Raw genomic sequence first — 25644 nt, 5'->3', positions numbered from 1 at the left:
AAAAAGGGAGGAAGAGAGAAGGAAGGAAGGGAGGGAGGAAGAGAGAAAGAAGGAAGGAAGGGAGGAAGGGAGGAAGGGAGGAAGGAAGGAAGGGAGGAAGGGAGGAAGGAAGGAAGGGAGGAAGGGAGGAAGGAAGGAAAGATTTTTGCCCGTCAATTGTGAAATTCTGAGTAAGTTATATAGTAAATGAGAGTTATAGAATATTATTATTCTATAAAAAATGATGGACTGGCTGATTTTAGAAAGGTTTTTTTTTTACATGAACTGATGCTGAGTGAAACAAGCAGAACCAGGAAAACATAGTACACAGCAACAGCAAGATTATGTGATGATCAACTGTGACAAACTTGGTTCTTCTCAGCTGTTCAGTGATATAAGGCAATCCCAATAAATTTTAGATGGGAAACACCATTCATATCCACTGAGAGAATTATGGAGACTGAATGTAACTCAATAATGCTGCATTCATTTTTCCCCCTTTTCTTCTATTTTTTTCTCTTATGGTTTTTCCCTTTTGTTCTGATTTTTCTCTCCCAGCCTGATACATAAGAAAATATGTTTAAAAAACGAATGTACATACATAATCAAAAAATATTGTTTTTACATGTAACTGGGCAAACTAAAAATTAAAAAAGGATAGTTATCTCAAACTGATTGCAAAATTCTAGTTTTAGTCTGGGAACTACTTGGGATTAATACAACATAAAATTGCATTAATTTTTTTTTTTTGAGTAGTTGGATCACACTGTTGGCTTCTAATGAGTCAATCAACTAAATCTCTACATCTTGTTCATACAAACGGCTATTAAGCCAATTCTCCCCCACTCTGTACTTCTGTAATTGATTTAAAAATTTTTTAAAGGAATATATCTTCTAGTCTGCCCACACTGAAGTACAAGGATTACTCATGGGCCTAATCCCACTCTGATCAGTATTGGAACTTTAATCTAATTTATTTCTGATATGGGCTAGTTGCCCCTCTTTAGACAAGCTGATGGCCTCCACCATTGCAGAACCTCATCATACCAAAACTGAAATTAAGCCACACAGCAAACAAAATTCAAGCTTGAATTGTTTTTATTTATTTGTTTTGGGAAGGCAATTAGGGTTAAGTGACTTGCCTAGGATCACACAGCTAGAAAGTATTAAGTACCTGAGGATAGATTTGAACTCAAGTCCTCCTGACTTCAGGGCCAGTATTTTGACCACTGCTCCATATATCAGCTCTTTGATTTATTGTTTTATTAATTGCCCAGACTTAAGAAGTTAATATAGAAATGCGAACAATGCAAAATAAACTTTAAAGTGTATCATGGTATATTTCCCCCCTCCAGAGAGCCTGTTGTTAAATATTTACCAGCATATCCCTATATAAAAGCCATCCTCAAAAATTAGTATTAGTGGGAAATTATATAGACCAATTGTGTAATGAGGGTGAAGGAGAACAGAGAACTGTGGTGCTGGAGGAAGACTTTTGAGAGTCTCTTGAACAGCAAGGAGATCAAATAAGTCATTAATTAAAAGAATTTAATTCAGTCTATGCATCGGAAAGAAAAATACTGAAGCTGAAGTTTAAATATTTTGTCTGCATAATGAGAAGATAGAGTTCTTTGGAAACAACCTACATTCCCTACATTTCCCTACATTAGTAGGGAAAGATTGAAGGCAAAAGGAGAAGAGAATGTAGAGGATGAGATGGATAGATAGCAACATGGAAGCAGCAAAAATGAGCTTGGACAGTCTTTGAGAGAGTAGAGGGTAGTAGAGATAATGGAGAACAGAAGAATCTAGTGTGCTGTGGTCTATGGAGGGAGGAAGATTTGGATACAAGTGAATGAATGAACAGCAGTCCAATAGAAAGAATGGTCTAGTTCAATGGAGAGAACATTAGGACTGGAGTCAAAGAACAAAGAACCTTGCTTCAACTCTTGTTTCTGTGAGACCCTGGAAAAGTTATTTCACTTCTCATTAGGGTTTAAGTTTTTCTTCTCTTAAAAAATGAGATTTCACTAAGAGAACTCTAAAGTCTCTTTTATCTCTACAACTATCATGCTATGACTACTACCAAGATGGCTGTATTGTGTCCCATCTTTCATGATTGAAATGCATCTCTTCCTCAGCTTCAGCTATTAAAATTTTCTTTTTTCCTAGTCTTTAGGAATCCCTTTTCACCATGAGACTTCTTTTGAACCATCATCCCTCCTGAATCTCTCTTGCTCACTATTAATGGAAGACTAGCTCTACTTCTTTAAACATCTACATCATGCTCTCATTTAGAATACTAGAGACACTAAAATGGAATCCCAGTATCTCATGGGATGGTCTAAATTTCACATCATGGTGAAAGGTAGAAATAAGCTGATTCTATATTCACAGGGTTGTAAATAAAGAATTAAGACAATTATCCAGTAGCTCAAAAGAAAAAAAAAACACACTGTTCAATTATTTGGATAGTTCAGGAGAAACTAGCAGTTTAATAGTTATTTGAATAATTGTCTCAATTTTCCATAATTCATCACTCAATTAATAAGCATTTATTAAATATCTACTGTTTATTAAGCACTGTGCTAAACAGTAAACATGCCAAGGCAATAATGAAACAATCCCTGCATTCAAGAAACTTAGACTCCATCAGATAGGGGAAGCAACATGTTCATATATGTTAATAAAAAATTTTTCAAATAAATCCAAGTATGGAGCTGGAGAGTATACAGCATTTAATCTATCAAAGCATTCATATCATATTTCTTCACAATAATCCTAAGAGAAAAGTTAATTGATTTGTTCAGTTATACAGCAAATTAGAGAATTGGATCTAAGTCTCTAAGATATATATTTAATATTCTTTGCACTGTACAGAACTCCATATATTATATGCAAGGGAGTGTCAAGGAAATTTCACAAATTTCATTTAAGAAAATTTTATTGATCCAATAATATTTTTGATTTTTTAAAATATGCTTTGATCAAATGTTAATAATTTATATCTTTGTCTTGGAATGCAATTTTATTTATTGAAAATAAAGGCAAAATAGTGAGGAGTGGGGGGAAAGTAAAAGGCATAGAGTTATAAAAAAAAGAAAAAAGAAAAGAGGCTACTGCAGCATTTTCCTTTTAATGCACAGAAAAGAACAATAATAGTCACAGCTTTGAAAATTATATGCTGAATTTATCACTTTCTTAAAAAGAAAACCAAGATGCACATATAGAGATTTTTGTTTTGTATGCAATTTTCTTTATTCTACTATATATAAGGAAAAGCTCATTTTATCTAGATTCTATTAAGTTCAGAATAAAAATGTTTTTTTAAAGAAAGATGGATAGGCAATTTATTAATGACTTACCTTCTTAGCACCAGGCCAGTTCTTTGCAGAGGGGTGATTATCATAAATTTCAAAGATTTCTTCAATTGGGAGACTGTTCTATTAAATAAATTCATATGTCAAGTTTGTCTACATCTCAAATATCATGTCCCTAATTAATATCAAGAATCTTTTATGTTTCTTAATCATAAGGTTTAGAGTATTAGTTATCTCACAATGATACTACAGCTATGATGTTTTTTTAACACTTTACATTTTAAATAAATGTTGTTAAAGTTCCCTATTAATAATACTTAAACAGGTTTCTTAAATAATAGGAAAATAGAACTTAGAATCACTGAATCATGAGATTAAATTAGTAAAGGATCTTGGAGATAATCTAATCCAATTCCTATCCATCGAGTTCCTTTCTTCTCTAATTGTGGATAATAAAACTGGGATCAGAAAGGTTGATTTTCAAAAGATTATTTAGCTACAGGAGGGTCTGAATTTGAATCCAGGTCATAAAACCTCCCCAATACAATGCTTTTTCCATTACACCAAATTCTTTAACTTTGCTTTTAAAAGTGTCATGTGTTGAACTGATTCTGAGTGAAATGAGCAGGACCAGGAGACCATTATATACTTCAACAACAATACTATATGATGATCAATTCTGATGGACCTGGCCATCTTCAGCAATGAGATGAACCAAATCCGTTCTAATGGAGCAGCAATGAATTGAACCAGCTACACCCAGTGAAAGAATTCTGGGAGCTGACTAAGACCCATTACATTGAATTCCCAATCCCTATATTTTTGCCCGCCTACATTTTTTGATTTCCTTCACAGGTTAATTGTACAATATTTCAGAGTCTGATTCTTTTTGTACAGCAAAATAATGGTTTGGATATGTATATTTATTTTGCATTTAATTTATACTTTAATATATTTAACATGTATTGGTCATCCTGCCATCTAGGGGAGGGGGTGGGGGGAAGAGGGGAAAAATTGTAACAAAAGATTGGCAGTTGTCAATGCTGTAAAATTACCCATGCATATAACTTGTAAATAAAAAGTTATTAAAAATTTTTAGAAAGTGGGGTGTGTGTGTGTGTGTGTGTGTGTGTGTGTGTGTGTGTGTAAATTAGAAACATTCAACAAACAATAGGGATAAACATTTCATAAAATTTCATTTCCTTCCTTACCATCAGAATCCCAGCATAAAATGATAATATAATAGCTTCTCGTTCAAGGCGGTTTGGAAATACATGCCTGCAACGGAATGGTACCTTCCTGGAAAGAGAAACAGATAAATAAGTTTGTCTATATGACCCCAGATTGAAGATGATCATTTATAAAGTAATTATATGCTGCTTAATTTGCATATCAAGATAATATGACTCATTTGACCCACTATCAGTGAGTAGGTCATATATTAAGCACTATTCTCCTTCCCATTCTCTGTAGATTTACATTGATTTATCATAGGTTTTCCACTCTGTCTTCACTGTGACTAAAAATTTACATTTATAAAATGGCCTTCCACAATAAAGTTGCCCAGTTTGAGACCATGAAAGAAACTGGCTACAGGAACTTTATCTGTGACCGAAATTTTATCAGGGTGATACTCTAAACTAATGATTGCCAAACTGGGGGCTTTCTGATCACATAGAGAACTGTGACCTGACCTTAAAGGATGTGGGATCAACCAATCACAGGTTAGGAAGAACATTTTCCTCACAATAATCAGTTGTTGGTCTTATCTCCAAAATAAACAAATCCACTCTTATCTCCTAAAACTACATTCTTCCCTCTACTGTTCAAGCTTCAACCTCCCCATATTGGGGTATCAGTTTCTCTGGGCAGTTTTAACCTAAGGACAACCTCAAATCACAGCAGCTGTTGAGCAGACACATTGGGAAAACTCTCTTCCCTCTAATGCCCTATATCTGCCTTCCACCAATCTCCTGAACATATCCTTCTCCCATCCTCAGATCGCCTTGTGGCTGTAGAATGCTCTGTTTAGAGAGAAAACCATGTGATCTGGAGGTAATAATTAGTAAGACCCCCCCCCCCATTTTTCCCCATTTGGGTGGGAAAGAATAAGTAGGCCAGGAAAAGAAGACAACAATCATAGACTGCAAACCTAGAGCTGGGACTGGCCTCATAAACCATCTAGTACAACTTCATCATTTTCCAAAATAGAAAATGGAATTCCAGAGAGGATCAAATGAGATACCATATGTGAAGTCTTTGCAAACCTTAAAAAGCCATTATTGCTATTATTATTGTGCAGATAATAGTTGGATTATGGTCTGCATCCCAGATCTTATCACATTATCTTAGTCCCCAAATCTTCCTTTCTTCCACACTTCCCAATTACTGTCAAGAACATTGCCATTCTTCCAAGTCACTCAAATACACAATCTTGGGGTCATACTTGAGTCTTCACATACAATGCTATCATTGTTAAAAAAAAAAAAAAAAAAGAAAGAAAGAAAAAAATTTCACAAAGTCAGAGAACCTGAAGTAGAGTGATAACTGTGTAAGTAGAGAAGAGGGAACAGAATACCAAGTCCTTAGACTCTTTTATTAATGATCCTTAAGAAACTAATGCTATTATTGAGACGAAGAATAAGACGAAGAAGACGAAGATGATGATGATGATAAAGAAGAAGAAGAAGAAGAAGAAAAAGAAGAAGAAGGAGGAGGAGGAGGAGGAGGAGGAGGAGGAAAAGAAGAAGGAGAAGGAGAAGGAGAAGAAGAAGAACAAGAACAAGAAGAACAAGAAGAACAAGAAGAACAAGATCATAGCCACTAATAAACAGGGATTTTTATATCACAAAAGTTATTCCAAGTTTCATCATATTTTTGAGATAGGGTATTGTTATGATTTGATTTGACCTTTTTTCCCAGTAGAAAATTAATTAATTAGTGATATTCAAGGCATAAATGTAGTCATTTCCCAAGTCAATGGCAATATGAATTTCTTCCAGTTTTGTAGAACTCGGAGCTGTAAATGATAATTAGAGCTTATCTAGATTTAACTTCATCATAATGTCTTATAAATAAGGGCTACTTTGTGGGCCCAAAAAGGTTTAAGTGATTTGCTGAAGTTCACATAGTATAAGACTATGGGTAGGATTCAAACTCAAGTTTTCTGATTGGCAGCTACTATTCATTCCACTCCAATCCACTGCTTCTCAAGCATAGTATCATAGAATGATAAGGCCCACATCTAGGTGTGTGGGGAAAAGGTGAAGAACTTACAGATCAAGTATCTATTGATCAGGGACTGTTATCTAAAACCTTAAATGCCTCAGTTTAGGAAACATATGATTTTAGATAAGGCCTGGACTACATTCCACTGTCTAAAAGAGGATCATGGTGAGGAAGAATATGATTTTGGATAAGGTCTGGACTACATTCTATTGTTCAAAGAAGGACACTGGTGAGAAAGCTATACATCTACTACATTCCCCTGACCAAATAGGGGAATAAAGACTTATGTGACCAATCACATCATATAGAGGCTGGGATTTGGGGGGATCCCTGTCTGAAATAATATAAAAGCTGTGAACATTTTCAAGGGAGTGGCTCTCTCCTGCTGTGAAATTGGCTCACAGACCAGGATGGGGTCTGCTTCTCGAGATTCTAACAAATAATTCTGCTTTCTATGAGTGATCTCTGTAGTAGTCAATTTGGGTAGGTCTTTTTGTCCCAAACATAAGGAAGAGAGTTGGGGGAAGGAGGGGAAAATTTGGAACATAAGGTCAATGTTGAAAAATTATCCATGCATATATTTTGAAAATAAAAAGCTTTCAAAAAAAAAAAAAAAAAGAGAGAATTGCTTTAAATCATTTTATAAGAGAAATACAAATAAAAAAAACACTGATGTACCAAAAAAGAAAGAAAGAAAGAATTGTTGTGAGAATAAAAGAACAATAAGTTTAAGGGATTTTGAAACATAAGAAATACTTTGCTCAAAATAAAATGTTATGAAATACATATGCATATATATATAAAATACACACATATATTTATATGGATGTGTAAAAATAATACATTGCATACAAAAAAGAGAAAGAATGATAAGGCTCAGAAAAACCCTTAAGATCTCCAACAGGAAAGTGATTTTCAAACTCAGGAGTTCTCTTGAACCTCTAAAGCAAAAAGAATCTCAAGATACTCACACTTTCTCCCAATCCAAATGTATTTGGTCTTCTTTGTAACCAAGCCATTGTAAAGCAACACTGATGGTCAAATCATAATGAGCCTAAAAGCAAAGATATTTTGCATGAAAAGAAAATAACAACAGGGGTTAGATACTCACACTTTCTCCCAATCCAAATGTATTTGCTCTTCTTTGTAACCAAGCCATTGTAAAGCAACACTGATAGTCAAAGCATAATGAGCCTAAAAGCAAAGATATTTTGCATGAAAAGAAAATAACAACAGGGGGCTGCAACACCAATTTAGCAAACTGTCAAGATATCTATATTTGTCAAAAACAAAAAGTGTATATCATAACATTTACAAAATACTTTGAAATGTGTGAAGTGTTCTAGGTATCGTAATGTCTTTAAATGTCCTCAATACTAATATATTCTTAGCCTATTATTCCTTAATGCTTCTTTACATTTTTGGATTGTGAATTTTTATCTAAAATAGACAAAAATAAGCATATTTTCTTCAGATCATCTCAAAGGGAGAATTATTTGGAGAAATAATAGTATTATTTACTTAGAATTCCTTTCTACTGAGACTGGTGGATTGCTTGGGTTTAGAAATTCTGAATTAAAACAGAGTTAAATCAGTCAGGTATCCACATCAAGTCTAGCACTAATATGGTGAGCCCCCCAAGAGTGGAGACTTCCAAAAGAAGGGTGAATCAGCACAGACTAGGGTTGAGGAGGACAGAGGAAGAAAAGAGGAAAGGAATAAGTTAAAGCTTTCAGGCTGATCAATGTGAGAATTGTATCTGTGAGTGGCCACTGTGCTTCCAGCCTACATGAAATAATGAGATAGTTCAAAAAATCAAATATAGTTTGCAAAGTATTTTTATACATTACTTTGTTTGGTTTGCAACAGTGCTATTAAACTGTTGTGTTATTCTCATTTTAGAGCTAAGAAAACCGAGGCTTAATGAGACAAAATGATTATCCACAGTTATTCAACTGCTAAGCGTAAGACTTGGGATTTGAATTCATATCTTCCTGATTCCAATTCCAACACTGATGCTGCCCTTTGACAAACAACTCCTCCCCTTCTATTGTCATTTGGCTCAAAGATTATTTCAACATTTTAAAATCTTCCATTTCCTCCACTATGCAATTTAGGAGTTGACTATATTTAAGAGCAAAGATAATCAGTATTTTTTCATTGTTTTAAAAAAATAAGAGAAAAAGTATGACAATAGAAAATGAAATGATTTAAAAGTCAGAAGATCTGGACTCAAATCTCAGCTCTTACTATCTGTGGGACCTTTCTCATTCTAGAGCCTTTCTAGGTTTTAGGTTTAAATGTGTAAACTCAAAGGTTTAGACTTGACTTATAAGGCCCCTTTTAACTTTAAATTTATGATCCTATTATCTATTAATATAGTGAAGAGTATGACAATAAATGAATTCTCATATACTTAATCTTGATCTCACAAGAGTTATTCTCCCCTGCCACTAACCCCATGCCAACAAGTTAATGATGATAATATACTGCTGGCCTCTTGGGTAGGTTATTATTGTCCTAAGAGTTGGGAGAACTGAAGTTTGAATTTTGCTTAGACATCCTTAGTTAAGTAACTTAATTTTCCCTCAGATTCAGTTTCTCCATCTGTAAATGGAAATAATAAATCATTTATCTTACAGATTTTTCATGATAACTCACTGAAATACTATATATAAAATGTTTTTAGCATTAGCTACTTATTATTTATCATCTTGTTTTCTATCTTCCTTCTGCACAGAGTGGTCACAGAGAATTAAAATGAACGCCGGTCCTGTGGTAGGAAAAGAGAAATTTCTTTAACTGGTAACTAGGATTTATATGTGCAAAGCACTTTACACATATATTTTACTTTATTTCCATAATAACCTTAGGAAATAGGTACCATTACTATCTCTATTTACACATGAAGAAACTGAGGCAGACAGGTTAAGTGACTTGCCTAGAGGCCCACAGCTAGAAAGTGTCTATATCTGAGGTTAGATTTGAACTCAGATTTTCCTGATTCCAGCCTTAGTGCTCTTTCCATTGTGTCACCCAGCAGCTTTAGGATTAAGATCAGGATTTACATCCACCCACACTTAACACCTTATACCAAGATAAGGTCAAAATGGGTTCATGACCTAGGCATAAAGAATGAAATTACAAATAAATAAGAGGAAAACAGGATAGTTTACCTCTCAGACCTGTGGAAGAGGAAGGAATTTATGACTAAAGAAGAACTAGAGATCATTACAGATCACAAAATAGAAAATTTTGATTATATCAAATTGAAAAGTTTTTGTACAAACAAAACTAATGCAGACAACATTAGAAGGGAAGCAATAAACTGGGAAAACATTTTTGCAGTCAAAAGTTCTGATAAAGGCCTCATATCCAAAATATATAGAGAATTGATGCTAATTTATAAAAAAATCAAGCCATTCTCCAATTGATAAATGGTCAAAGGATATGAACAGACAATTCTCAGATGAAAAAATTGAAACTATTTATAGACATATGAAAAGATACTCCAAATCATTATTAATCAGAGAAATGCAAATTAAGACAACTCTGAGTTACCACTATACACCTGTCAGACTGGCTAGAATGACAGGGAAAGATAATACAGAAGGTTGGAGGGGATGTGGGAAAACAGGGACACTGATACATTGTTGGTGGAATTGTGAATACATCCAGCCATTCTGGAGAGCAATTTGGAACTATGCTCAAAAAGTTATCAAACTGTGCATACCCTTTGACCCAGCAGTGTTACTACTAGGCTTATATCCTAAAGAGATCTTAAAGAAGAGAAAGGGACCTTTGTGCAAGAATGTTTGTGGCAGCCCTTTTTGTAGTGGGCAGAAACTGGAAACTGAGTAGATGCCCATCAATTGGATGGCTGAATAAATTGTGGTATATGAATAATATAGAATATTATTGGTTGGTAAGAAACGACCAACAGGATGATTTCAGAAAGGCCTGGAGAAACTTACACGAACTGATGCTGAGTGAAATGAGCAGGATCGGGAGATCATTACATACTTCAGCAACAATTCTATATGATGATCAATTCTGATGGACACGGCCATCTTCAACAATGAGATGAACAAATCAGTTCCAATGGAACAGTAATGAACTGAACCAGCTACACCCAGCGAAAGAACTCTGGGAGATGACTAAGAACTATTACATTGAATTCCCAATCCCTATATTTTTGCCCGCCTGCATTTTTGATTTCCTTCATAGGCTAATTGTATACTATTTCAGAGTCTGATTCTTTTTGTACAGCAAAATAACTGTTTGGACATGTATACTTATATTGTATTTAATTTATACTTTAACATATTTAACATGCATTGGTTATCCTGCCATCTAGGGGAGAAGATGGGGGGAAGGAGGGGAAAAATTGAAACAAAAGGTTTGGCAATTGTTAATGCTGTAAAATCACTCATGCATATAACTTGTAAATAAAAAGTATTAAAAAAAAAAGATCAGGATTTAGATTTTATAGTTTCTTATATGAATTTATACTAAGTGAAGTAGAGCAGAACCTAGAGAACATTGTACGCAGTAACAAGATTATGTGATGATCAACTCAGATGGACTTGACTCTTTTCAACAATGAGGTGATTTATTCATTCACAATGGATTTGTGATAAAAAGAGCCATTTACAGCCAGAAAGAGAATTGTGGAGATTGAATGTGGCTCTAAGAATAGTATTTTCATCTTTTTTGTTATTCTTTGTTTGTTTGTTTGTTTGTTTCTTTCTTTAGTTTTTTTTCCCTTTTGACATGATTGTTTTTTTTTTTTTTTGCATGCATGACAAATATGGAAATATATTTAGAAGAATTGCACATATTTAACCTATATCAGATTGCTTGCTATCTTGGAAAAGAGGGAGGGAAGAAGAAAAGGAGAAAAGTTTTGAACACAAGGTTTTGTAAGTTGAATGTTTAAAAACTATCTTTGCATGTATTTGGAAAAATAAAAGACTATTAAAATAAAAAAAAAACTTAAACAATAAAATATGTAGCTTACATTGAAAAAAAGGATTAAGATTAGAGCTCTATTATATCTTTTATAGTCTCATCTACCATGTCCTATTAATAACACATAATAAATAACATAAAAATGATTAGTACAAATGTTTCTTTCTTTACCATTTCATCTAGATAGGTGAGTTGCCTTCTTCCCTTTGGGTCAAATTCATTTTCCGAAGTCTGATGCCCACATAATCACACCTTAAAAAGAGAGTATTATTAAGCCATTGTACATGAGTAAATCCTGCTTTCATACTCCCCTTTCCTCCCAGAATAAAGAGGGTTTAATCACAAGTATATTTAAATTTTGAATTAGTTCTTGATTTTTATAGGTTCACAGAATTATAGATTTAAAGCTGGAAGGAATCTTAGAAGCTATCCAATCCAACCCTTTTCTTTCATAGAAGCCTAGAGTTTATGTGGCTTGCCTAAGGTCATATATCTAATAAGAGGCAGAGGCAGAATTTGAACCCAGGTCCTCTGAGTCCAAATCTAGGACAATTTCCATTGTACCACAGATCTAAAAGAGTGAATTTTGGTACATTGAAACATATCCTAGGGGATATTGTGAGATTCTCTGAATCCTGTAAAAATAGGTTCTCTAAGTCTCAATGAAATCCCAAGTTAGCTTAAAGAAAGCTTTCCCCAATTCTTTTGGGGTGTTCTCACTCTGTTAATTATCTCCTAGTTTATCTTTCATATGGCTTATTTGTATATATTTGTTTGTATGTTGTCTCTCCCATTAGATTATGAACTATTTGAGGGTAGGAAATGTCTTTTGCCTCTTTTTGTATCCCAAACACTTAGCAGAATGCCTGATATATAGTAGGCATTTAATAAACATTGAAACATTGATTTTTTTTATTGATCTAAATATATGGCATAGAAACAAATATTGAGAAATCTTAGTAAAAGGGGAGGGAGAGGAGAAAAGAGGAAGACACTCAGAAGCAAATGAGCAATGCCACCATTTACTCCAGTAAAGTTGAGACTCACCAGTCTAAAAATATATCACCTTCTCATCCATTTATATTGAAAAATATTAAGAATAGAACTGCCAAAACCTGAACTCCCACAATCCAACATTCATTCCCTTAGCTTCTGGAGAGCAGAAACAAGTGAAGCCTAAGCATACTTACTTGTATCCTTATCAGATCCTTTCTGGAGAGCAGATTTTGGCAGCAGAAAGGTGCCCTGCTAGAGGTGGACCTCTTTAAGTGGGAAAAGATGTCACAGAAATGAGTGTCTTGGGACACTGAAGTCAATAATAGGTTGGAGGTGCAGAAAGAAGAAGCTAGGGGCCTCAAAGAATATATTTGCCTACTTTCATAATTTTGCTTAAGGCTAATCCTGTTTATGAAAATACAAATTGTGCCAAGGAAGTTAGGCCAAATAATTCTGTGGGAGTAGATTTATTATGAGCTCTAAAAGACTTTGATTTGGGTCATAAGATTTGAAGGCTCAAGTAACCATTGCAGATTAATGGGTCTGGAACATTTTTTTTTCACACTCTCAGAATCCAGTTTGTTTTATTACAAGTAAAATGGACATTGATCATAAAAACAAACTTATCTGGTGTTTAGGTTCACAAAACATTTCCCCTAAAACAACCTTTGAAGTAGATAATGTTATAATCATTCCTATTTTGTAGATGGGAAAACTGAGGTACAAAGAGATTAAATAAATTGTCTGGATTCACACAAATGGTAAATGTTGAATCCAAAATTCCCAATTTCAATTCTAGTATTCTTTCCACTGTATGCTTTAGATTATATAAATAAAATAGCTGAAATAAATGCTTACATTTTGCTTCTGATTGCCTGAGTCTGATTTATACAACTCCTGCTCCTATTTTCATTGCTAGAGGCATAACTACTGCCCAAATGGCCTCTGAAATTCTTGGGAGTACAGTGATTCATTCAACAATCATTACTAGGATATAAAGACAAAAAACAAATAGTTCTTGTCCTCCAAGAGCTTAAGTCCTACTGGAAAGACAAGAAGAGTCCCTTAGAATACAAGGAAAGGGCATAGTTTGACTTAAGGTTCATTCCCAACACTATCTTTCTGATCTCCCCAACTCCTTGAGGATTTTTGTTTTTGTGTCTCTAAGATCTAACATAATGTAGGTGTGTTTAATAAATGCAATCATTTGACAGTGGGCTAGAAAAAGAACCTTGGCAACTTTGTCACTGATATGCATTGTTGGTTCATGAAATAATAATATTGGCTTCCCTCCTCCTCAATCAATATTGCTAAGTCTTTCTCCCATTACCACCTTCAATCTCTTGGCCAGAAAATTAATCAGAGAAAAAGTATTTGAAGAAACAAATTATCAGCCAGGGAAAACCTGATTTTATCCCAGTCATTTTGTTTCTGGATCTGGAAGGTAGAGGCCATATGGAAATTAAAAAAAAAAATTGATAAAATATAAACTTCCTGAAGAAAGAGACTGTTTCTTTTTTTATTGTTTACTCTGTAACTTAAGCATATGATAGAGTTGAATAAATAGCTTGTTGACTAATTGTTCAGTCAATAAATTTGACTAAAAGAAAATCAGTGATTAGAGTTTAATCCTGGACCTTTGGAAATAATCTTCAAAACTGACTCCTTTATTTTGGGGAATTTTAAACTCAAAATATTCTAAGTAGAGAGAGGTCCCATGATTCCCTGTAAACAATAAACTGTGCAGGTTTTGTGTCTGGAAGGAGGCTAAAGAATGAGAAAGTTAGGATGGGTTGTCCAGCCACTAAGTGAACTTCCTGATGGAAATGTGAAGCCTTCTGCCTCTATAGAAAATGCCAAAACTTTTGATTCTTATCACAGGAAGAGATTTCTTCCCTTAAGTGTTTTATAAACAATCAGATTGTTAGTCATAAAATCCACCAAATTCAGAATGAAAATATACATTTTTTTTCCAAATTCATACTTACAGAAGTTTTTTAATTTCTCTTTTCAGAAGTCTTCTTTCCATGAGTAAAAATTTATCTGATGGATTAGAAAGATATTGCTTCTACTGGGACACTTTGGGTAGCAGATAGCAGAGAATTTGGAGTCAGATTTACTCCTCAGATCAGTCATGGAATTCAGACCTTTTGGATTTGGAAGGGATCTGAAAATATACAGGATTCATGAAGAGTGTTAGAGATTCTAGACAGTATCTTCACCTAAATCAACCAGCGAGGGATATTTACAGACATTGGTTATTCTATGAAGGTTACATCTTATATTTACATGGCCCTTTGTCCAAATACTTTGTATGTATTAGATAATTAGATAAAATAAATTAAGGCACATGGGAGATATGCTAGTATTGCACTGTAACTACAAATTCAACATTACAAAGTTCTTGCTTTCTTCCCCTCTCTCCTCCTTCCTTTTTGTTACATGTTTAGTCACTATTCTTGGTAACTTCAGGGAAACTGGAGTATACAAATATCATCTTCCTGCCTCAGGCTATGAATGACACCTCTAGATTCAGTTAGTCTTTGATTACTGAACTAGAACTTCTGGTGTGTACTAAAAAAGTACTTTCTCTTCTTTTCCAGCTCCTAAATATGAGGACTATTATGGATTTGGGCCAGGAAGAGACAGGTAGGAGGATGGTAGAAATTTTTATTTACTTCCTCCCTCCCTCCCTTCCTCCCTCTGATGAGGTCTAGATATGGGGTACCTAAATGAAATTAGGTTTTATTTGAGATCTAGTGGCAGGTTTGGGGTACAGGGAGTCAAACAGAGCTCCCCTGCAATCTCTTTGGATTTGGTGCAAGGATATGGAGTTAAATGAGGTCTATTAATGGCGCAAGAGTCCCCTGTAAAAGAATTTACAGGCCCCAAAAGCTAGATTGATAAAAGAGATTTATTATGGGTTTTGGAAGTAAGGTTAAAGTCTAGTTAAGGAAATAGGTGAGGATAAAGAAGGGGGGCACCAGAAACAGGGTTCCAGTGGACAGAGGGTTCTTGGGATGCCAAGCATGGCATAGCTGGCATGTTTTGACCCTCTGCAAAGAGAGGGCTCCAACTTAACTCTTTTATAAGGAGAGATTTATCTAAAGGAGCCTGTGGGTGGAATCCCACGTTGGCTCCTCAATGGATTTCAGTGGGGGCTTGAGTTCGCTTGATGGGGGTTGGGAAACCTGAGCAGATCATTAGAATGGGGGCTGGGAGGGCCCAAGTTGGCTCAGATCTGGGTTGGGGCTGGGACAGGCCTGGATCTTCTATTGGAATTCAAAGAAGTGCTTTTGACCAGGATTTGTGAATCAAAGGTCCTATCTTGCTGGATTGATAATTCATCAGCTAGGAGAAATTGGGAATCTGAAAGAAAGGAATAAATCAATTCTTAAAGGGACCACAACAGCATCATCTCTCTCCCTTCCTTCTCTCCCTCCCTCCCTTCTCTCCTTCCCTTGCTCCCTCACTTCCTTCTCTCCTTCCCTCTTTTTCTCTCCCTCTCTTTCTCTCCCTCCCTCCCTCCCTCCTCCCTCCCTCCCTCCCTCCCTTCCTTCCTTCCTTCCTTCCTTCCTTCCTTCCTTCCTTCCTTCCTTCTTCCTTCCTTCCTTCCTTCCTCTTTCTTTTCCAAAAGAGTTTACTTATTCTTCTTCATGGAGAAGCATGATAACTAACAAATTATTTTTTATATAATATCTTTTTATCTTTTAAATACATGCAAAGATAGTTTCCAACATACACCCCGTGTATTCCAGATTTTTCTTCTTCCCTCTCCCCCCTCCAAAGACACAAAGTAATCCAACATAGGTTAAACATGTGCAGTTCTTCTAAACATATTTCAATATTTATCAGGCTGCAAAAGAAAAATTAGATGAAAGGGGAAAAAATGAGAAAGAAAAAACAAACAAGCAAGCAAACAACAACAATAAAAATGGTGACAATATTATATTGAATCCACATTCAATCCCCATAGCTCTCTCTCTGGATGCAGATGGCTCTCTCCATCACAAGTCTGTTAGGCCTGGCCTAACTTACCTCATTATTAAAAAGAGCCAAGCCCATCATAATTGATCATCACATATTTTTCTTGTTGCTGTGTACAATGTTCTCTTGATTCTACTCACTTCACTTAGCATCAGTTCACACAAATCTCTCCAGACCTTTCTGAAATCATTTTGATTCATCCTTATCGAACAATAATATTCCATTGCATTCATATACCATAACTTTTTCAGCCATTCCCCAACTGATGAGCATCTATTCAATTTCCAGTTCCTTGCCCCTACAAAAAGGATTGCCACATTTGTGCACATGTGGATCTTTTCCCCTTTTTAAGGATTTCTTTGGGATAAAGACCTAGTAGACACCACTGGATCAATGGGTATGCACAGTTTGATAGCCCATTGGGACAGTTTCAAATTTTTCTCCAAAATGTTTAGATCAGTTCACAACTCCACCGACAATGTATTAGTGTTTCAGTTTTCCTACATTCCCTTCAATATTTATAAGTGGTATCTCAGAATTGTCTTAATTTGCATTTCTCTTAGTGCTTTAAAGCATTTTTCATATAATTAGACATGGCTTTAATTTCTTCATCTAAAAATTATCTGTTTATATCCTTTGATCACTTATCAATTGGAGAAGGACTTGTGTTCTTATTTTATTTTATTTTTTTAATTTTTATTTAATAATTACTTTATATTGACACTCGTTTCTGTTCCGATTTTTTTTTTCCCTCCCTCCCTCCACCCCCTCCCCTAGATGGCAAGCAGTCCTTTATATGTTGGATATGTTGCAGTATATCCTAGATACAATATATGTTTGCAGAACCGAACAGTTCTCTTGTTGCATAGGGAGAATTGGATTCAGAAGGTATAAATAACCCGGGAAGAAAAAACAAAAATGCAGATAGTTCACATTCGTTTCCCAGTGTTCTTTCTTTGGGTGTAGCTGCTTTTGTCCGTCATTTATCAATTGAAACTCAGGTCTCTTTGTCAAAGAAATCCACTTCCATCAAAATATGTCCTCATACAATATCGTTGTCGAAGTGTATAATGATCTCCTGGTTCTGCTCATTTCACTTAGCATCAGTTCATGTAAGTCTCGCCAAGGACTTGTGTTCTTATAAGTTCGAATCAATTCTCTATATATTTTAGAAATGAAGCCTTTATCATAGACCTTGGATGTAAAAATTTCTTCCAGTTTTTGGAGTAGCTTTTATTTTCTATCTGGTTCTATATATCTATGGGACCTACCTAGGCTAGCCTTGTTATCTGGGAGAGAAATACCTTTTTTTCCCTCTCCTAATTACATACTTAAGCAACAACCCAGAGAAGAATGAATTCAAGTGATTTTGTAAGTTTGAGAAAGAAGTAATATCCTGCAATATCCCACAGGTGATCAATTTTAGTTGCTATGGTAGCAGAGTGGATTAGTGCCAAGGGAAGAGTCAGCATTAGAGGGAGAAGGCCAAACATAAAGAGCATGCTTGAGTCACACTTGGAATTTGATCAGACTGTTCTCAATTGAGATGGAAGTTGAGATGTGAAATAGCTAATCAGGAGAATTGCCAAAACATATTAAATCTTAATGAGGTTTACTGCCAGACTCCTAGCAGACTGTAACCCCATTGTAAACTGATTTTCTGAATTCTGTTTAAAGCATTCTGTTAATGTACACTGTGATTCTCTTTTGCTTATTATTGCTTTCTATATGGGAATAAAACAAACTATCCTATACCAATGCTTTGAATATTTTTTTTTTACTCCCCCCTTTCTTTTGAGGGGAAATCCTAGACTACTGATAAATAAAACTATCCCCAGAATACCTATGTATTTAGTCATTTTTTTACTCATGTCTTACTCTTTGTGAGCCCATTTAGTGTTTTCTTGGCAAAGACACTGGAGGAGTATGCCATTTCATTCTCCAGCTCATATTACAGATGAGGAAGCTAAGGCAAACAGAATTAAATGACTTGCCCAGAGTCACGTGGCTAGTAAGTATCTGAGGCCATTTTTGGCCTCAAATCTTCCTGACTGCAGGGCCAACATTCTTATCTACTTCACCACCTAGCTGCCCTAAGAATGATTGGGTTAAAGGTAATAAGACAAATGAGAATATCAATTAGGGAATCTATTTTTCTGATTGAGAAGTTTGGCTTGCTCAAAGCAAAATTTTGAATAAAATATATGGCAGGAAAATATAAAATTTGTTATTATATATATGTATGTGTGTGTATATATATATAAAACAAAACCTAATAAATATAGGTTTCTGTAATCTCAAATAAGCTGTGCCTACTAGCCACTATGATAAATTTATCTATTTGTTTTCAGGTGATCTCAGGGTCAATGTTCAATTTGATAATTGTTCAACGTTCAAATTGATAATCATTGAGAAAGCCTTAGTTATACCATTTTTCAGATGTCTCATGGAAATGTTTGTGTACTGCACCAAGAAATATGTTGGCCTCTCTTCTGAATTTGTGTGAACTCTTCTGTGTGCACTCACAATTAATTCAGGAAGAAAGCACTATGGTAGTAGTGGTGATGGTAAAGTAGTAGCAGTGGTAGTGGTGGTGGTGGTAATAGTAGTAGTAATTGTAATGAGAAGCCATATGGCATAAGTGAATAGAGAGCCAAACTCCAGTCAGGAAAACCTAGAATTGCATTTCTTCTCTGTATTTATTTGCTATAAGACCCTGAGGTAAAATGTTTGGTCCCTTAAAGCCTGAGGTAACTTTCTAAGACTATAAGTTGCAGAGAAGATGTTGACCTGCTTTAATAGATGAGTGTTTCCTAATTGATATTTATCTCTACCAATGAAATCCCAAGCTTTATCTTCTTCCCTATCCTCTCAACCCTCAATCAACAACTTTCATTTTTATAATGTTTTAAAGTTTGTAAAATGCTTGACTTCACATATGTTTTCTTATTTCAGCTTCAAAGTAACCCTTTGAAATAGCTGTTAGAATGATTGCTATCATCATTATCACTATTAATGTTTTAGAGATGGATTGGCAATCTGAGACTCAGAGAGAGAGAATCCAAGAAATTCTACCCATGTACAATGATGGCTATTATCATCATCATTATTAATGTTTTGACATATATATTTACAACTTGGATCTCAGAGAGAATCCAAGAGACTTTACCTATGGTCCTATAGCTTATAAATATGGCAGAGGCAAGATTTTAGTCTTGGTCTTCCTGATTCCAGTTCCAGCATTCAACCCTCCATGCTAACATGTTCTGGGGAAATGATTCATGTAGAATCAATGAATAACTGCTCTGCCTACATACCTGGTGTGACACATACTCTAGTCTAGCACAATAAAATTTCCATCCTTTGCTTGTTGAAGTCAGGTTCCTAAGTCCTTGCTTTGAGTGGATATTAGGAGGCACCTAAAAGAAGAAGACCTAGAGCAGTGGTCTAAACCTGAGACTCATGAACTATTCCAGAAATGAAAACAGAACCTCTCAAAATCAAGTAGATTAATTTTTTTAATAAAAGTGTGTGGCTGACATTTTAATTTTCATAATTTTTTTTGCTATTGCTTAAAGTAATATATATATATATATATATTAAGTACTGTAACTCTGATGTCTCTACTGTGGTTTGGGGTTATAATATAAAATCAGACAAAATACATAGATAACAGTGAAAATCAAAATGATCAAAAATTTTAAAACACTAATGGTAACTTATCATGACAGGACTGTGATTATTATTATTTAAACAACCACTATTAGCTATCAACAGCTACATTGTATTTAGAAATCTAAAACAACATTGAGTAAAATAATGTTTTTCATCAATGTGCATTTAGGTATAGATTCCAACATGACTTTCTAATTCATTCAAAGGTGAATAAATCCATCATCAGTTTCTTTAATTAAGCATGAACACGTGACTCTAATTACAATTAAAGTCATCCAGCTGCCATTAAATTAAGAAAGGTATGGCAATATCCATGAAAACTCCCAATCTATGCAAATGTGGAGTTATTTTTTCCATGCAGGCAGGTGAAAACATTCTATGAAATCAGGTCCCACAGGAGAGAAACAAACCAATGGTGGTCCAAAGAAACAGAAGGAAATTTGCACCATTTCCAAACCTCTTTATGGCAGAGGTATACACATTTACCAGGTACAAACATCTGCTCTGTTAGGTACTGTTGAGAAAGCTGTTAGTAATTGTAGTCATGCTCAAGGAACCCCAACAGAACATGGGAATATCTCATGAACATTCCCAATATGTCAAAACATCAAGGAATTGTTATTTGTGCTTTACCAGCTCACAGATCATAATTTAATAGAAAAAGTCTAAGGAAAAGCTTGAACTAGAGTATATGAAAGCATTTATTAAGTGCCTACTATGTGTCAGGTGTTCTAGACCCTACAGGGGTTGGGTAGAGTTAACACAACTACATATAGATTATAAATAAAAAATTTAGCAGTGATGGATATGGGTAGCAATAAGAACTGGGGGAAAGGTCTATGAAAGAAGTGGTGCTGAAGTTGAGACTTCAGTGGAGGAGATAGAGATGAGGCAGGAAAGACTTCCACTACAAAGATGGCCTTGAGTTTGGAGAAAGAATGTTGTGGTGAGGAAACAGGATCAGCAAAAAAGTCCTTTTGCCTGGAACAGAGTGTGAGACCATGATAAAATAGGGAGGAATCCCATCATGAAACATTTTAAATGGCCATCCCAGGGGTTGATATTTTGTCACAAGGACAATCGCGAGTCCTGATGGCTTCTTGGCCAATGAAGTGATATGATACATTTCTACAGCTCAGATCTATGCCCTGTCATGGATTAAGGAATTTCCTCCAACAACATAAATTCAAACCCCTCTATGCCAGTTTATCCTAAGTGTTTCTTGCCCATGTTTCCCCAAAAGTTTTCAAGAAAGGTCCATCCAGTATCCTGGAGGCCTTTTTTGCCATGTCCCAACATCAGTGAATCACTTTGGCTATTCACCTGTCACTGCTCATTCTTGCTACGAACAGGAGAGAGTTTGGGGGACAGATTTGAGTTTGATTTAGGACCTGTTGAGTCCAAGAAGTCTATAGGATATCCAGTCTGAGATGGTCTTTGGAGTACCCCTTTGGTTCTATGTAGCAGCCAGCCCATCTCTATCTGAGCTTCTCACTGCTCTCTATGCCCATCTAGAGTACTGGGATGCCATGTCTTGCTGTCATATAACACGTCACCAAAATGTGAATTTCTAGAACACTTTATTTCTAGCCATGAAGCTAGTAATAAGAAGTAAAAATAGTTAACATTCATACCATGCTTTAAGGTACACAAAGCCTTTTTACAGTCATTATTTTATCAGATCCTCATTATAATCTTCTGTGGAAGTTGCTATTATTATTCCTATTTTACAGATGACAAAAATGAAGTGTAGATAAGTTCCATGACTTGCCTATGTTCTTATAGCTATTAAGTGTCAGAAGAGAGGAGTTCCTGACTCATTTTCTTCATCTCTAAAAAAGGGTTAAATAGGGTCCAACTCAGAGGGTTGCTTTGAGAGTGACAAAAGACCAGACAGGTATAGTATGTATTTTTCTAACCTAAAAACTCTGTAAAAGGTATTTTTGATTGTTATTACCATGATTATTGGGCAGCTAAGTGGCACAGAGGGTAGAACACTGGGCCTGGAGTCAGGAAGACTCATCTTCCCAAGTTAAAATCTCACTGCAGACATTTACCAGCTATGGGACCCTGGACAAGTCCCTTAATCTTATTTGTCTCAGTTCCCTCATCTGTAAGAGAGCTGGAGAAGAAAATGGCAAACCATTCCAACATCTTTCCCAAGAAAACCCTAAAATGGGATCACAAAGAGTTAGACAAGACTGAAACAACTCAACACCATCACCACACCACCGTGATTATTATTGATGTTAACAATAGGACACTGTAAAACCTCTTGTTAACAAGGGGAATATACAAAAGGGGAATATAAGCTGTAATCACATGTTCAACCCAACTCAATTGCACCAACTTTTTGCAAAGCATCATGCTAAGCATAAGGGATAGAAAGATGAACATCAATGATTTTCCATTCTATTGTATAGAAAAAAATGTTATTCAAGGAAAAGAGCAGTGAGATGTGGCAACTGATGAGTAGGTAATGAGAAAGATTTCAAATATACTTAGCTTAAGAAATAGACATATTTGAAAAGAATAACATAAAGGTTAGTTTGGACCTTGATGGCTCAAGATATTTATAAGTAGCAATTGTTTTTGTTTTGACCAGAGACCCTGAGAATCTTTCCCTCCCAGGATGATTTTTCAACTAGATAATAGAAACCATGCATTGCCTCGTTTCATACCTAGCCTTAATCCATAAATGGGAGTTGTCTCAATCAATGAGACCTGGGAAACACCTTAACTTAAAAAGGTCAAAATCTTCCACTATATCAGGGGCCATCTCCAGTTTTCCTGATGCATGTATCTTCATACTAGCCTCAGATGGCTCAAGAGCAGATAGTGAAGCTGGTGACTTTGCACAGTCCTCCCTCACTTTAAGCCAATTCACTCAAAAGTCATGGCAGCATTTCCCTGATGTCATGGTCTTCTTTGAGAACAAAGAAAAACAAGAACAAAAACAATCCCCCATGAAGACACAGCAGAATACCTTACAAATGATCAAGTACTATATAAAAATTACATTATTGTTGTTGTTAGATAGGGATAGAGTTCAGTTAGTAAAATGAATAGCTAAGAAAATAATCTTATATAATAGGTCAGTTGGGACAAGGACACAAGGGGAAAAAAATCCTAGATTTGAAGCCAGAAGACATTGGTACAAATACTAGCATTGATACTATTTAAGTTGTAAGAATGAATGGGAGAAGGGGAAGGAAAGGGAAGGAGGCATTCATCAAGAGCTTTCTGTGTTTCAGGAACTGGGAACAGAGTGAAGGAGTATCAGACTCAAAGAGCTGACATTGTGATAGGTCATACATATAGGAGACTTTGGGTCTGGAGAATCACAAGGAAAGTGAGCAAAACTTAAAAAAAACTATTATGAATAGGACTGCAAAGCAAAGGGGCAGATGCTTGGGGAAGCCCTGATTTCATGAAAGACCACTGTTGGACTGGGAGGGGGGACATAATGGTCCATGTGAGTTTGTTCTTAATCACTCATCAATCAACATTCTTTGTCCCACCACAGAGAATTCCAAAGCCAAGTAGATTAACTGGGGGTGAGAATAGGGGTTAGGAAGGAGTATAAATGATAGAGAAGAAGGAGCCAAGGTCATTTGGTTATGAGAGAAAGAATAGAAGGGTCCTGTGAAGAATGTTTTTCATTTCCTTCATCATCTTTTTTAATAGATTAATCAATATACAGTTACCATATTGCTTTGAATATCAGTTAAGAAGATTATGGATTAGATCTTCTTTTAAAAGGAAAAAAAAGATGTGAAAGAAAGTTAAACAAAAATATCCCATTAAAAGAGAGAATATAGAAATCAAAATAAAACCAAGTTTAATGGTACCATTTACAGGAAGGATGCATTTTCCTATCCAAAGAGTCACAAATAATTCCAGTGAGAGTGCCCTAATTTCCAGAGTTCCCATGCCATAGATACATGCATCTTACATAAGCATGACTACATTTACCTTTCAAGAATCAATTCTCCTCTATTTCTCCCTTTTTACTCATATCCCTCGGATGTTGAAATGCTTCTTTGTATCTGTTATCTGTGACAGTCAAGCAGGGAAAGGGTCCTTGGGACTGACTTGTCTTGGTTGAGGAAGATTCCTAATATACTATAAGGTATTGTCCTACTTCTCTCAAGAGCCAGAATTTTCTCAACTGCCCATCCTTCAATTATCCCCACATCAACTCCCCCCTCCCCAAAAAAGAAAGAAAAATGAAGAAAAGCAAAAGCCAAAAGGAACAAGACTATTATTGAGAAGAGTTTGGCAGAAACCACCTCAATACCCAGGAATCATCCTAATGGTGTCCCCCAACCTTAATAGAAGTAGTATTTTAGAATTTCTCACCAGCTTGATCCTTCACGGCTTGAAGCCTCCCTTCTTTTTTTCTTCTGAAAGCCTGCTTTCCTTCTCTCCTTTCTTCAGCTGCTGCTCACTGACATCAGGGGGAAAAAGGAAGCATTTCCCTGGTTGCTAAGAAACAACATGATAGAATTAAATGAAATGTTAAAAAAAAAAAAAAAAGAAAGAAAGAAAGAAAGAAAAGCACCTCCAAACAGTAGTGAAACCAGTTCAGAAGTCTGTGCCAGGGTATTGCTATCCTGACCTTGAGTTTACATTATTATTATTATTTTTAACATATCCAGGCATTGGATTTCTCAGCTAAATGATTAACCTGAAACATTTATGAAGGCTGACAAGTGCAAGAAGCACATCTCCCTGGGACTCCTGAGACTATTTGTATATTGACGGTTGACTAGATTTAGCAAACATAGCTGGGGAAAATCTGTACAGCTTCTAATAGTTTCATTCTGTAATAACAGACCATGTTCTTTTGCACATGACTGAAAATCATTCTGATCTCAAATCATCCCCTCCCCACCCCTAGCTGCCATCAGGGTTAAGCAACTTGCCTAGGGTCACACAGCTGCTAAGTTTCAAGAGTTTGAGGCCATATTTAACTCAGATCTTCCTGAGGACAGAACTGTTGTTCTATCTACACCGCCACCTATCTCTTACCTTTTTAAATAAACCAGACATGCAGGAGTAGTAAGTAAAAGAAGTAGAAGTAGAAGAAGAATTTTTTTTAATAATAAGATCTTAGGTCCCATTTAATCATAAAAAGCAATTGTTTGATTCTTAGGTGTAATAGTGTACAGCAAATGATATAAAGAAATATTGCAAGACAATAACTTTGTCCCAGGATCACTTTTATTTGAATTCCATTGAAACAGATGAGACTGTGATGAATAAAAATTACTTGGTATACATGTATAGCATCATTTTATATTATTCCACCAAAGATGTATTATTAAATGGTTCTTTCAGTCTTTCTCCATCATACTAAAATATCATTTGGACTTGAGTATAAAATTCTTAATGTATAGCAAATAAAAATAAATACTGAAGGTGCTGACTTTGAATTTGGAAGTCAAGTTGAACCAAGGGATAAAAGTTTTATTTCCAAAAAAGT

General features: G+C 35.4%; 1 protein-coding gene across 1 annotated transcript in view; it reads right to left on the bottom strand.

Annotated features, from left to right (window-relative positions):
- The window catches only part of C3H2orf80 (chromosome 3 C2orf80 homolog), a 37044-nt gene extending 12228 nt beyond the window's left edge, over window positions 1-24816 (bottom strand). The window contains 8 exon segments of the mRNA XM_051983669.1: window positions 3345-3422; window positions 4511-4598; window positions 7499-7581; window positions 11670-11725; window positions 11728-11750; window positions 14483-14661; window positions 24519-24644; window positions 24721-24816. Coding sequence (XP_051839629.1) covers window positions 3345-3422; window positions 4511-4598; window positions 7499-7581; window positions 11670-11725; window positions 11728-11750; window positions 14483-14523 — 369 coding nt within the window. The 5' untranslated portion in view covers window positions 14524-14661; window positions 24519-24644; window positions 24721-24816.
- Window positions 24817-25644: the final 828 nt, after the last annotated feature.

This window comes from Antechinus flavipes, chromosome 3 (genome assembly GCF_016432865.1).
Source record: "Antechinus flavipes isolate AdamAnt ecotype Samford, QLD, Australia chromosome 3, AdamAnt_v2, whole genome shotgun sequence".
In the NCBI taxonomy this organism is placed as follows: Eukaryota; Metazoa; Chordata; class Mammalia; order Dasyuromorphia; family Dasyuridae; genus Antechinus; species Antechinus flavipes.
This window is presented reverse-complemented; position numbering and strand designations above follow the sequence as displayed.